The sequence below is a fragment of the Lates calcarifer genome, unplaced genomic scaffold, assembly GCF_001640805.2.
Source record: "Lates calcarifer isolate ASB-BC8 unplaced genomic scaffold, TLL_Latcal_v3 _unitig_4325_quiver_3717, whole genome shotgun sequence".
Classification (NCBI taxonomy): domain Eukaryota; kingdom Metazoa; phylum Chordata; class Actinopteri; family Centropomidae; genus Lates; species Lates calcarifer.
Genome location: NW_026116835.1, coordinates 1 through 15,604, shown reverse-complemented (window position 1 = coordinate 15,604; position 15,604 = coordinate 1). Strand labels below are relative to the sequence as shown.

General features: G+C 40.4%; 2 protein-coding genes across 2 annotated transcripts; both read right to left on the bottom strand.

Annotated features, from left to right (window-relative positions):
* Window positions 1–221: 221 nt before the first annotated feature.
* On the bottom strand, window positions 222–9,827 carry LOC108898521 (rab11 family-interacting protein 4A; the record flags this gene model as incomplete). Its single annotated transcript, XM_018698416.2, has 4 exons — window positions 9,371–9,827; window positions 4,882–4,969; window positions 2,969–3,057; window positions 222–385 (listed from the first exon to the last, which is right to left on the bottom strand). Coding segments are annotated over exons 1-4 (536 nt in total), but the record flags the coding sequence as incomplete, so codon positions are not given.
* Window positions 9,828–10,724: 897 nt separating this feature from the next.
* LOC108898522 (coilin-like) lies at window positions 10,725–15,530 on the bottom strand. Its single transcript, XM_018698417.2, is given in 6 exon segments — window positions 10,725–11,086; window positions 13,996–14,084; window positions 14,234–14,303; window positions 14,440–14,487; window positions 15,400–15,434; window positions 15,437–15,530. Coding segments are annotated over 6 exon segments (348 nt in total). The 5' UTR covers window positions 15,495–15,530; the 3' UTR covers window positions 10,725–11,038.
* Window positions 15,531–15,604: the final 74 nt, after the last annotated feature.

Sequence of the window (15,604 nt, the reverse complement as noted above, 5' to 3'; positions counted from 1 at the left end):
CTGCTGGGAATGAAATCCACATCTTCCCCTTCACCATAGTCCTCAAACTGCTCCTCCCCGGAGATGACGGAAGCAGATGCTGAGCAAGTGAGGTGGCTAGGGTTGCATTTGAAGTAAAAACAATGAACCATGAGTGTACAAAGTGCTTTAATTGTCACATAAAATTGAACACCCCAACTCACATATATGACGGCTCTTTCTCACATATTGTTGTGACTGACCTGTCTTTCCTTGTTTGGGTCCAAAAAGTCGAGCCGTTGGTGTTTTCAGTGCTGCTGTCCATGTCACACTCCCCGTCAGCCCCACAACCCTCACTGTACACTCTGCACTCTGGATAGGACCGAGTACACATGATAATCGGAGCTCCCAGCCTGGCCTCACCGTCCTACACAAACAGACAAAATTAAGCATCAGTATGTCAACAATGTGCACATACTACCTTGATCAGTATTATGTGTGTGTAATTCAATACCAAGACAAAGCATTCTAAAAGATATCTGTCAGAACCAGCATTCACAATACACTGTGTGTCTGTGTTTGTCCATTCATGGGATGGCAGTTGCAAACAAAAAGAACAACATAGCTGATAGGCCCATCTACATGGCAAGAGAAAATAGATGAATCCTTTAGAATACCTGGTTTCCTGCATTAATTGGTCCTAAAATGTGATATAATCTTAATCTAAGTCACAAATACAGATAAACACAATGTGCTTTCATTAACAGCACATAAACAATGTTTCATGTCTTTTTTGAACACCTTTCACATTCACAGTGCTGGCAGGAAAATTAAATGAACCCTTAGATTTAATAACAGTTCAAATTCCCTTTGGCAACATTAACCCCAAACAAGCTCTTCCAGTCAAAATGTTTGAGTATTTTTTTTATAAAGCTATAACCCAGCTTAGGGGGTTCACATATTTTTTCCAACCTACACTGTGAATGCTTGAATTCTGTTTTCAGTATGGACAAAGAGCAGACGATCACTTGTGAGTTATCATTTGTAACTTAGACGAAGCTCTGACAATATTTTAAGACATAAACACAGGTAATTCAGAAGGGTTCACTCACTTTTCTTGTCCTTGTAGCTTAGTTATTTAAAATTCAAAAGGTAAGCTCATTCCATGGTCAGATATTTCTTATAACAATCACTGCAGCATTAGAAATGTTAATCTATTTTCCAAAACATCCCCCAAATTTTGCTGTTTCTGATGGAGCTCAGGTCTCGCTCTTGTAATTGCCAATGGGGATGTGGGGATGTAGCATGCCCCAGATCAGTGTGTTTTTAATAATGCATGTTCCTGTCTGGCTTTAACTGGAGTGCCATGGCAAGTGACACACCTTGTCTCACTCTTACACACGCACATGTTCATGCAGGCACACACACACACACACACACACACAGTTAATTGTAAGTCACCATCTCAGACAGAAGCTTGTCAGAGATATTTGATTTTTCAAGCAGCCCCAATCATCAAAACCAACTAAGTACAGTGCTAATACAGTCATGCACACTGTAAGCCCTGTTAAATACAACTCTGATCTAATTAAACCTTCATCCAAAAAACAACTAATCTAAACCAACAGCACATAAATTAAGCATCGTTTGATCTTGATTTCAAATCTTGTGTCACCCTGCTTCTGTGTGTGTGTACTAAATGCTCTTTTCATTAATAAGGTAAAAAAACAATTCTCTCCTTCTGAACCACACACACACACACACACACACCTTACCTATGAAGTGTTCATGTCACATGTCCCCTGTCCAGTCCAAAGCCAATGGTCACACCACTCTGTGTGTGTGTGCGCGTGGAAGTGTGTGATCCAAATAAAGACACGCTATCAGAGGTTGCACCGAAATCCACAAAAATCCACTGTATTCTTGAATATTAAAAGGCTCAATGTGTTAAAAGCTTGAAAACGAGCAACTCCTCACACACGTTTCACCACAGCTCACTCATTCACATTTGAAAACACACGGATGGTTTAGAAAGGACAAAGCCACACCTCCATCTCACGAGATCCACTGCAGTTTGGATGGGCGTACCAAACAGATATGGCACATGGGGCTTGTGTCAACAAAATAACACGTATAGTCCAAGAGAATGAGAAACCACAGGCACTGGTAAACGTAACCTACATGTTGGACATGGTGTGATACAAACATAAGATTTAATGTACTGACCGTGCCAATACTTGCAACTGATAGCCTGCAATGACATCATTTTTTTTTTTTTAAATGTAACCTATTCCAAGTCAAAAGCAGAGATATAGTGTGGAAAGGATGTTTGACTGACTTACAGAACTGCTACACTGGGATTGTTCAGATTGATCTCTTGTTCATCCTGTCCTCAACAAGGACCACTAACTCCACATTTCTCAAATTATCATTCATCCATTCATCATCATATCATCCTATGTGCTGACTGCGCTCCATTTACGAGGGTTTCCCCACCCTTGCTCTGCGTAACAAGCAGCATGCAAGCATGGCCAAATAGAGTGCAGCTATTCTCTCTTGCTCTCTCTTATTGCTAAGGAACTGTACAGCTGGACTGATCTCTAGCAGACATGAGCAGTCATGCACTGCAACACACTGACACATGATATATTGCACTTAGATATTTTTATCATTTATACCACTGTGCAGGCTGGAAACCAAACACTGCATAAATCAGAGCTGTACTGACACCTATTTCTGCCAAGAAAACTGCAAAATAGATGTGAAGTTAGGAATGACGAAAAGTAAAGACCAAAGGTAAGGCAAGATTTTGAGATAGGAAGTCAAAATGACACAGTAAGTATCAAACTGATCCTCTGATTTACTCACTAACTCTGCTGGGGCTTGTGTCCGTCCTAATGACTTGTCTTTTATGCTAATTAACCTTTCTTCTTGAGAATACATCCATCTTAAAGTCCTAGACTTAAACAATTCACTGCTTGAGTGGGTAGAGGCAGTGAAAAGACTGTACCTGGTAAATGTAACCATTGTCAGTAACAGATGGCTGGTTGGAGGTAGCACTGCGAGGGCCCACAGCCATCTTCAGTATCTCCTCACAACCTTACAGGAGGAGGGAGAGAGAGAGAGAGAGAGAGAGAGAGAGAGAGTTGATGGGGACAAATAAACTATAACAAAATAGAAATCACCAAAAATGCAGTATTCCACATCTCTGCCTCTTTCCTCAGAAAACTGTCAGTTACAACTGAATGTACAGGGCTGTTCAGACTAGGGCTGGCTTATCTCATTCTGGGATCGCAATAAAATTTACGTCGATTCAGATGTCATGCTCAGGGCAGTTTCATTTGATTTTGTGATTTTATTCTAACAACCTATCACACAGCAGGCTTTAACGCAACAACAGCCAGTCAGGCAGCCGTTTCCTCGCACGTCAAAGTATTGTTGGACCTACCAGAGGTAAAGAAAGTTATGGAAAGGTAAGATAAACATGTTGCCGGTCGGTAACAAATAAAGATGGGAAGAACAACAAATCTTTTCAATCGCCTGAAAAGGTTTCACCCCTGCGACCACAAAGAGAGGATGAAAATGTGGGCTGTTTGTCCTGGCAGGATCACTGTACTGAACCAAAAATCTATCGTGTCATCTTTTGTGGCCATTGCCCACATGAAAAGTGATTGAAAAGAAGTGTGGCTCTAACAAACGCAGTCTCCTACCTCTTAGTTAAAGACCTGATGCCCCTGATCACAGTGGAGAAAACTGGGTTCAGGAAACTGATTTAAAGTGCTGAACTGTAGGTACGAACTCCCAGGATGGAAATCCTTTTCACAAACTGCCTGCTGTCTAATTTACACCTCTATAAAGAAGGCCCTGTCAAAGAAATTTGTGATTGTAGTCATCACAGGTTTTTGTTTTAAGAAGTTACAACACATCTTTAATATTTAGCTGAGGCAGATAAAACATGTTTGCATAGTAAATTGTTTTTTAATGAGCCCACTGGTTTCTTTAGGCTTCGGTCATTATCAGGATACTCTTCAAAATCATGTTTTGTGCAAAATTGCGATAAATATTGATATCAATCAATATGGGGGAAAAAAGCATGATCATATTTTTGGCCTTACTGCCCAGCCCTCGATCAGACTGTTAAGAAGTTACCCTTTGGAGTGGAATCGTATACTGGTACACAGTGAGCTAACAGACACAGACAGTGGGTCTGAGAAAGAAGAACAGCAGGGTAGCACATTTATACATGGACCAGTGATCCAGTGATCAGACAGTATGCAAGTACAGGTGTAATCAATGGGTAAGGCAGTTTTGTATTCTGGCATAGAGTTTTAGGGAGAGATGAAGTCCAGGGGTTAGAACAGAGGCGTTACACTGGGGTTCAAAACATTTGATCAGCACCAGCAGGATATAACAAGAGCAGTATGCTCTTTATCAGTCTGTGTTAGTTAAAATGTGTCATCTTCATCTACAGGAATAGCCAGTTGTACCAGCTGGGTCACACAGATGTGCAGGTAAAGTAAAACAAGAGAGGTCAGATTTATAGAATATTACACCCATATCCATTAAGTCGCCCAAATGTCTATTGTCATTTTGGCTGGAATGAGAGTGGTGGTATGACCCTGAATTCATGCTTTGCTTCATCAAAAACTCTGTTATGTTTCAAGGTGACAAAGACAATGATAAAGACTAATGATTATCTACAGTTTGGTCATTATAGGGAAATGCTTTATTTTTTGCTTTATTGCCAAGAGTCTGTAATGTAAATATGAGGGAACAGACAACAACCAGTAACTGAGCTTAGCACAAACACTGGAAAGAGATGCAAACAGCTTGGCTGTCTCTATCAAAAGGTACCAAAAGTCAGTACCTCTCATTACTCACATGGATAAAGTCCAGTATTCAGCACATAACTACTGTTCTTACCTTTGATAGCAAACACACCATGACAAAAGTCTTTGAAGTTGATTTTCCCATCAGCGTTAGGATCCAGGTACCTGGACAAGGCCTTCACCTGCAAGAGACAGTAGTCAAGTCAATTTAAAAAAACAAAACAAAACAAGTATGAGGTATGTGGACCAACAAATGGTATTTTTATGTCAGTTATTTAATTTGTCACAGTCAAGCAGCAGAATTTAGCATTGTTAGTGTTGCATGTTATCGATTTGAATAATAATTTAAACATTATTGTCCTGACAATATAATACAACAGGCTGTTGTAACTGTAGACTACAGACCAGAACATGCAGCATTAATGATGGAAATATGAATGTGTAGCTCTTTATAGAAGGTTTCTATTTGATCCAGGTTCAGTTTCCACTGAGGCTGAAATACTGTTAACATGAAGTTCAATACTGAACACAACAGCATTACATTCATACATATACAGCCTGAGTGTTCCAGGCAGAACATCATTAACAGGAACAGCTCATTCTCAGACATGTGACCCACGTGTTGACTGTAATCCAAGTATCCGAAAAATCATCACATATTTTACGAGTCCCTTACATCTCAATATTACAGATGAAGAACCCAGAGAACATGTGACCAGTCTCCCTGTCTTTGTTGACAGACGCTGTTTTACATTGTGTCATTAGAGTCTCTTTAAATTCCTCACAATCCGACAGAAATTAACGTGCGCTCTTCATCTGAGAGATACGCTGCACGTCCGTTTTATGCACGTGCACTAACTCCGATTAAGTTAACGCCGACTATCTTACTGACAACTTAACCACCATCGTACTGTTTAACACTGACTTTCCTTGATAACCCTGAGTTAAATCAGAGTAGGTTAAACTCCCTTCATAGTACAGGCCTCAGGAGAATAATGTGGCACCAGGAAGGTACATATGACCAAAAGCAACAACACACTAGAAACAACACAGCCTCAAACTCAACACTAACAAATCAGTGCAGCCAAGAGTGTAACACCACAGAGCACACAGCACAATCTGACATGAGTGGTTAGAGAGCTGGGGTTCTTATACTGTGCTTTGATGACTAATGGGAAGCAGGTGAGGCCAGAGCTGCGGCACGCCTCTGCAAAAGCACACACCCTCACACACAGACAGACAAACATGGGGGCAGAGACACTAGGGGAGATCAGACAAGGAAACAAAACACAGGAAACATTGGTGTCTAAAAGAGTGTTTCCCTGATGTCTGCCCATAGCGTGAGCCTGAGGTGAAGGTGGAGAGATAGATGATGGATAAATGAGAGTAAAAATAATATGTTAAGGGATGCCAACAATAGCACAGAAACATTTTTCCACTTGAAAAATGTCACTAAGCAATATTGTACTGGAAGTCCTTCTTCTTTTTTTCTGTAGGCCAAATTTCAGGTCACACATGTACACCAGTGGAAATCACCAGCATTTGGGTATATTTTACTAAAATAAGACTGGCAAGTTTTGTGGCCAGAAGTAATAGTGATAGCTACTTTCACTGGGGTCAATGGGGTTGCCAACGATGGCCATATACAGTAAAATGAATTACTGCTCTGCTTTGTTGTTTTTGTTTTTTTCTTTCTTTGTTGTTGTTGTTGTTGTTGTTTGCTTTGGCTGATTTGCCTGGAATTCTGTATAACAGCAAAAAGCATAAAATTCACTAATCCTGTTCCTTATCACCATGACTGTGTTTTCCATTTCACTTTTCCAAAACAATGCTCTCAGTGCAGTGGTGTTTGATGGTTAACTCTCATATCTCAGACTGACTGCTTATCGCAAACAAGTTTTAGATGCCTAAAAGTTAGGAGAAACACATTCAAAAATCTTCAATGATGCATGCTTGAAAAATGATGTGAAGTGTGTGTGAGCACAATAGTTCAATATATGAAAACATAAATTGTAAGGCTAAAATGAACTCAACATGGGTTGGGTGTGAAAACAAGACCAAAACGATTCTTTAGTGCACAAAAAACAATGTTGAATACAAATATAATGTAATAATATTAATAATGTGCTCTAATTATTACATTTATACTGTCACAATCCCAAGTGTGTGTATTTGTGTGCGTGCAGTAAGGGATCAGCAGTGTGGTTGCAAGATAAACATGAGGAATTAAGATGTCATTTCACTCACTGCAGTGAACTAAATCACCACAGACACTGATGTGTCTGGATGTGTCACTGGAGAGAACAATGTTTCCCAAATGAAATAAATGTAAATACAGGACTGGTGCAGAGCGCCATCTCGTAGTTTTTAGCAGCAAGGCGGATTATTTCATTACTTAATAACAAATCAATCCGCTCATAGACTCCTTGTGAAGCTCTCATCACCATGGTGACAAAGACCACAGAGATACGAGGAGAGGGGAGGAGGAAGATGAAGAAGTAGCTTCCTCTTCGTACGGCTGGGTTATTTTTAGTGATGTGCTCTGGGTGCTCAGCCGCCATGACAGCTTCAAGGCAAATCTCCTTGCATGTAAAGGAAGCTAGTGTATCCCTCTTATGAATTCAATACTTAAAGTGAAGCGGATGATTTACCACAAAGGTTGTGCTGCATCGTAATATCTTATGTTACTGCTTACCACATGTTTTCAGATTGATCTCTAATCCTTCCAAGCAGCCACTGGCTAAAGACTGGAAGGCTGACAGGTACATATACATTCACACTGCTTTATTTTGACACATTTTTTCTCTTATTCACCCATTTACACTCTCAATCACACGCTGATGGCAGTGAACTACCATGGTGCTGGTCTGACCATCAGGGTTGAGTATGTTGCCAAAGCATGTTTTGGCAGAAAGACCTGGGAACTGAACCACCAACCCTGTGATAATTTGGTCTTCCTAGTGAGATACAGGCATCCCATTTTAGGTTTGGCTGACAACCAGCCACTCATCCTTAAAATTTTTTGGCTGGGCTGATGTAAACCCACTCATTATGACAGTAATATAAATTGACTGAAAAAAAAAATAATTGAAGTGTTTTGTTCATGGTAATAGAGAATCAGCTGGATGAATTTAATATCATACTGAAATAAAATCTGGAGACAGTGTTGGCATACACACACACTCCATCCACAATTACAACACTTACAGTGAATCAGGCTCAGTCCAAACCATGTTCAGTCACCACTGACAAGTGAATGTCCCATACACATACATGCCATAAAGACACTCTCACTCTGAAGCAATCCATGCTGAACAGCCTGGTACTGGGCTGAGAAGTTGTACAAGCATGTTTGGAAGCAGCTCTCTCTAGCCATCAAGCCAAACACACTGACCATGACCTTGAGTTTTTCAGCAAGAACCTTTACAGTAACTAAGATTGATGGAGTACTCAGCTTCAAATCTGACGACGTGATATTTATGACATCGTAGGCTAGATTAACAAGCTGCGTTGGGGGAAGGCAATCAAATGATAAATAATCAAGAGTTACTATTGACCTCTGGCACCCCGCTGGCCCATGCCTCAGTACCACAGAAAGTTCCCTAGCATTACTGGGACTGAAGCTGGGACTGAAGCTGGGACTGGCTGCGTGTTCTCAATGGTACTGAACCTAAGACTGACATTAGCTGCCACACCCCTCCCAGTATTGTTAGCCCAAAAATGACGCATCGGATACAACATTTAGGAATCTCTTTGGAGCTAGTCTAAGTCTCATGCTAATCTGTGCCCTCAACATCTTTGTAAATGTTCCCTCCTCACTGCGCCCCTGCTTATAAACCCTGTGTGCACTGAAATCTCTCATTTACAAAAGTATTCAGACCCTTCATTCAGTACTTTGTAGAAGACCCTTTGGCAGCAATGAAACCTTTGAGTCTTCTTCTATAAGCTTTGCACACCTACATTTGGGCAGTTTATCCCATTCTTCCTGGCAAAGCATCTCAAGATCCACCAGACCAATTAGGAAACATCGTTTCAAGTCTCCATAGAATTTCAAATATATATATATATATATATATATTCATCATGGGTCTTTGAGTGTAGACTATTTTATCCATCTTAACGTTAGATTGTTTCAGTGGTCATTTCACACTGTTGAATGGGGTCTGATTTGACTCTGATCATTTTAAGATTATATTGCCCCAAACTGTTAAACTGTAACTGTGATGCTTCACTCCAAGCTGGCTTTCCTGCAGCGACTGAACGGGAACCGTTTTAATAACATGGACACATACACAGCAACACAGAGTGAATTTTGGAGCGAGCAAACATGTCAGGTTTTTTTTGCAGACATCAGATCAGCACACCAGCCCAGCAGATATGCTTAGCTGATGTCTGAGTAATAAGCTACTAAATGCTAGCATCTCTCGCACACCTGTGACATTTAATACGGACAGGTTGTCTGTTGTTGGCAGGAGCTAACCATAGGTCTATAACATGACAGTTGATCGATCACAATTTGCAAAATACAGGACGCGCATGTGAAGAAGCTGTGTCCTGTCACCCAGTCCTTCACTGCCTCTTACCTCGTCTCCTTGGCCGAACTGAAGACCGAGATCCACTAAGTGCTCCACCCGGATGAAGCCGTCAGCATCCTCGTCACACACGTCGAAAACCTCTTTGAGCCTCCTCAGAAACTGCAATAGCTGCTCTTGGTCGGGAAAAACATGTCCTTCCATTGCACAACTGGCTTCGTCGGCGGGAGCCGTATTTTTCTTCATCAAATGGACAGTAAGAGAATCGGAATGACGACCGCCACCATCGTTCTCGTTCTCAGCTCCGCCGGACCGACTTGTTCGACTGGTGCTGCTGCTGCTGCTGCTGTGACATAAGCAGCATCGCTGGCTCTGAAGACGCGAGAGGTAACGGAAAAGGGCGATGATTTACGATTTGGAGACGAGGCATTGCGTCACAGGCAAACTACTAATTAATAATACAGGTGTATTACTGCCCGCCTACGACTTTCCACCAAAATAAAATTGTATATTTAGCCGTTGCTTCCATGACCTGAATATAATGAAATGGAATATAATTAATTGGACGCGAGTTTATTACCTTTCCCGCCAAAAAAAAAAAATAACAGTAATGTTAGTAAAGGCAATAAAAACAGGCCTCCTCCTCTCGGCTGCTCTCGTTGGGGGTCGACCCAGCAAATGAACCATTCCCGCCTCCTGCATCCTGCTGGCACGTTATGCCCCCCCCCCTCTCTCGCCTTCCTCCTTTCCTTCTGCTGGCAGCTCCAGCTTCCGCATCTTTCTCCCAGTCAGGTAGCCTATCATTCCTCCCCACATGTCCAGACCTTGTCAATTTCGCCTTTCTCACGATGAAAACACTCATGGTAGTTCAAAATTACAGACAGCGTGTCAAGACTGTGACTATAAACTTGGCTATGGATTTTTTTTTTTAGAGACGAAATAACATATTTTTCTTCTAACAAATGAACAGTTGCATTCACAACCTGTAAAACACATACTTGTTCAGTTTTTGCCAGGTCAGCCTTACTTGATCTGATATGACCAGTAGATTATGGAGACAGAAATAGATAATGTTAGCAAACAGATATGTCTGTGTACCTGACATTATGGAGTCAGTTTGCTGACAAGTAATCTTTATCTAATCTTTATTTAAGTCAAGTCAGTTTTATTTATATAGCGCCGGTTCACAACAGAAGTTATCTCGAGTCACTGTACATATAGAGCAGGTATAGACCACACTCTTTATCTTATCTTTAGACTACTGCTACTTTCACTCTACATTTTAACATCTATTTCTAGTATTGCTACTATTTCTATTTCCCGGCAGAAATGGGCTTCCATAAGACAGAACATTTCTACATTGGAATGACACAATAGGCATTTACCTTGTACTCAAAGGAGACAGTTTTATTAAAAACCAGTTTATTCAAGATTGATTTAAACAGTCACATCACTGTGCAAAACATAAAACAATGTCCTGGAAACAAACACTCATTCCATCTACATATTAAAATAACAGAATCTTATCTTTAACACCCAATTTAAATGCAACAATTATTTTTAAAAATTCAATTCAATCCTCATACTCCACCATGTGAAGAAGTTACTCCCAACTTAACTTAGGCACTGGAGCATAAGCTAAAGGATCCTAAAATTATTAATCATTTTAAAAAGCAAATACATCCTGCTAAACCAGGATGTACAAATTCACTGTCAGATTTAAATAACCAGCCTTGGTTCAAGGAGTGAGTCCCACCGTTCTGTCACCTGCAGGAGAAAAGTAAAGATGTTATTCAAACTTTTATTAAGCCAAGATTAAAACAAGATAGGTGTGGGTGTGAGGAAAACACACCACAAACAGCAGCCAAATGCCAACAAATAAAACTCAGCATACAGTATGTAGCTGATTTTGTCAGTTCCCACACCTCTCTCGTTTGGATGAGTAATTACACAAGCAGATTACTGTGTGAATGGGATAACTCAGACTAGAGGAAAAGGGCTAAGACAGGGCTCGAAGACAAAAGAAAGGCTTTGGGTTTAACTGCTTTTGTCACTGTAAGGGCCGTCTACTGTCAACAATACAGACAGGGAATAAACACAATACAATCTGTCAGGACCAGTTGTGATTTAATAAGGCACTTGAGGAAATGATGTAAGTTGTTGACATATGAATTCTATGATGCCATGCTTGCACAGGTGCTGACTGAACAAAATAAAAGGTATAGCCTTTTTTGCCTCTGTGGAGTCTACTATGGGGGCAAAGAGCCACTCTGTGTCACATGGTTCTTGGCCATTATAACCATTACAATCACAAATGTACAACTTGTCAGTATTATCCTTTACTCAAAGCCCCTGAAAACATGGTAACAAGTCTTTAATATTTCATCAAAGATACAGTTATGGGGGGGAAAAATTACATCCTTAGTTATTAGGTATTAAGAGTTTGACACTCAGCTAATCTATGTCATCAAGATTGAATGGATATGTCAACATAAGCAAACAACCAATGCTGCCAACTCTCAAGAAAAGCAGCTAAAGTAGCTCAGAAAGTTTGACTTTGCAACATGATGTCACATGCTAAGTTGCACGAGTCAATGAAACTACTATATTAACATACTGTATATCCACATTTTTCAAATTAAAATAAAAAAGCCTAACATAAACTAAACCTAACTGTCTGGACTAGCAGCTGTCATCACATCAACATGCATCTAAATCTACCTCTAATTTCAAAAACTTTTTATGCAGGCTGCTATACATAGTCTGAGGAGGTATGATGAATAGAGAAACAAACACTGGAATAAACTCACTCTAGTAAACACTGTACATTCAGATAAAAGGGAAAAAAGAACCATAGTCATGTTAAATTTCTCCTCACAATTTCAAAAAATGGAGAAGGTCCCAGGAAAAACTATGGGGAAACGTTTTTTACGCAGCACATTTACAAGGTCATTTTCTGCCTCTGTCTAGCTGCTGATTGGTCGATTGAATGTACTGCTGCTCCCCCCCTCACCCTGAACACAATCAGTCCAGAGAGCCACAGACACATGTGAACACCCTCACTGAGAAATATGAGCAGCTCCCCTCAAAAACATGCAGTTCAAAGCTGCCCAAAAAGTTGCTGGCTTGTCGTCAGTCGCATTTTGAAACGACTTTTGCTTTGCGAAATCCAAATTCTGAGTCTAACATCTGCGTGCCTCAGCAGTAATCAATACTCTTCAGACTAGGCTAGGTTTTGCAAGTTCAGGTTTGGTGAGCCTGTGCCCACTGCAACCACAGATTTCTGTTCTGACAGGAGTGGAATTTAATTTGGTCTTCTGCTATAATAGGCCATCAACATGTTGCGCTGAATAAGCAGGTGTACAGGTGTTCCTTCTAAAGTGTTGGAAATGAGAAGTGTAAATGACATCACAGTTTCCACCTGAACCACACCTACTTAAAATTATTGAGAAAAGGACAAAAAACAAAAGCAAAACTGCTTTAACCACTCTTTGTCATGTCCATGTAGGTTAAAATAGGTGTGAAAATATGTTTGCATAGAATTTTAAATTGCCCTAATAAGGATTTTGATATCAACAATGGATCACATGACTATATGTGATATGCGAATGTGAAGACACAGCCACAGAAAATTATCACCCACCTACGCATCCTGTTATAGCTCACTGTGTTGGTTTTCAGCCACACAAACTCCACTCTCATCTACCTCATCTAGGTGCTTTTTGAAAACTCCAGGCGTGTCTTTCACTGAGGAGAGGCTTCGTCTGACCAGTCCTGCATACAGCCCAGATTGTAGTGATGCTTGTCCTACTAGAGTCTCTCCCATCTCCACACAGGATCTCTGGCACTCTGCCACAGAGATCATTGGGTTCTTGGTCACCTCTGTTTTCAAGACCCTTCTCCCCTGACCCTTCAGTTTTGCTGGGTGCCAGCTCTTGTAAGAGTCCTGGTTGTTCTAACCATCTTCCATTTAAGACTTATAGAGGCAGCTGTGCTCTTGGGGACCTTCAATGTAGCAGAAATATTTTTGTAGCCTACCCTAGATCTGTAGTGTCACATCTCAGAGATGATCAAGGGAAATGGGAGAGACCTGTGTTAAATTTCAAACAGTCTAAGTACATTTCAGTTTCTCCTTTTTAATACATTTACAAAAAATGTGGAATCCTGGACGGCATGCTGTTGCAGTGGTTAGCACTGTCACCTCACAGCAAGAAAGTGGCAGGTTCAAGACTCTAGACTCTAGTAGGACAACCATCACTACTGTGTGGAGTCTGCATGTTCTCCGGTGCATGTGTCTCCACAGCTTCGTCCCACAGTCCAAACACATGCAGGTTAATTGGTGACTAAACTGTCCATAGGTGTGAATGGTTGTTTTGTCTATATATGTTGGCTTTGTGATGGACTGGTGATCTGACCAGGGTGTAACCCCCCCCCATGTCAGCTGGGATTAGCTCCAGCCCCCCGTGACCCTTAGAGGATAAGTGGTATGGATGATTGATGGATGGATCTAAAATTCTGTTTCATTATGTGGTATTGTGGGTAGATTGATGAGGATTTTTTTTAAATTGTAGCATAAGGCTGCAACATAACAAAATGTGAATACTTTATGAATGTCTTTTCACAATTTCTGTTGTCAAGGTTATTTATAAATAGAAGTGATATAGGCTAAGGCTTACCCAAGCACCTCTGCACACAGCGTACTCTATTCTCTCCGAGCCATCAGGGTTCTGATAAACCAGGTCAAACTTCCCAGGCTCCACAGGAGCTGAGAGAGAAGCAGAAAGTTAGAAATAATCACAAATGTGTCTAATTAACTAGAAAATATTGTACAATCTGTTTCTGTTTCTGCTAAATAAATCACATTTAAAATTCCATGACTTGCATTTAGAAAGTGTTCAATGTCCTGATCCCTACCTTGAGAAGCATGAAGTAGTTCCAGCTCCATCTGTTTGGTTACTGGGTCAAAGCTCACAATCTTCCCCTCCTAGAATGTACAGTGACATGATTCCAGTATGAATGAACAGTTAAGACTTTCTTAAGAGGATATCTCCAAGGTCCCTCCTAACAGCTTGTGGACAATGGTCATATTAGATTACTGCAGCAGAAATTATTAAACCCACCTTATATTCTGATATCTCTGGAGTGTAGTTCTCAGCTAGCTCTAACAGCTGTGAACACACAAAAGAGTATAATGTTAGGAAATGAACCTCACAACTAGAAACTAAGTTCAGTTTTTTTAAACACTGGTGTTACTTAAGTCTCCATATTACATTCTTATTGATTAATTATTTGTAAATTCATTTTACTCATTCATTTATTAGGAAATGTGGTAAATGCCCATCACAATTTCCCAGAACCTAAGGTGACATCTTCCACTGTCTTCTGACTGTCAGTCTAACAGCCAGATGTTCAGCCAAGATATTAGACTTAAAACTATTTAAAAATGGGAAAATTCTCACATTGGAGTAAATTAGTGAATGTCCATATTTTTGCTTGAAAAATGTCTGATTTACCATCAATCTATATATTGTTTAAGGTACTTTTTCTCCAACAAAGAAAAACATGAGAAATCCCATGTTTCCATCAGTAAATTTCAGTAATCCATTCTAGAAAAAAACAGTTTCTCTCTATGATTAGCTGTTTGTTATGTCTGTTGTGTTTTGCTTAAACCTCTACAGCACATATAAAATGTGGATTTCTGTATGTGTAACATTACATGTGAGGGCAAAGGCAGGTTTGTTCACTGTATACAGATGGAGCTCTGAGCGACAGTGTCAGTCAGCTGCAAATGCAGACAGGGGCAGAAAATTATACAAAATGACTTAGATCAACATATAAAATGTGTCTTTGTGTAATACAAAGTAATACATGAAAAATGTTCATTATTTCACATGCCTCTATATGACTGAAAGCAGCTTCTCCCTGAGGCTCTGAGGGAAAATATGTGGCTCAATGAGAGGATTTTTTTTTTGTTCAAAACTAAACAGCAGAACCAAGGCTACAAAACTCATCAGGTTAACACAAAGGCACAATGTCAAAAACAGAGCAGATACTCCGTATGACTAAGAGGGTAGGCTTACCTTGAAAGCAATCCTCTGACCCACCTGTGGAGGGCAGCTAGCAGGGGCATAGAGCTGTAGTCCAGTTTGGGGGCACTTTCTGCTCCATTCTGCATTCAGACACATGCAGGAGGCCAAGAGATTGTTAATCCTGATCCCCTTTCATACACAGTATTTCATAATGGACATGTAATACAATGACCATGTTTACACACAACTTATGTAA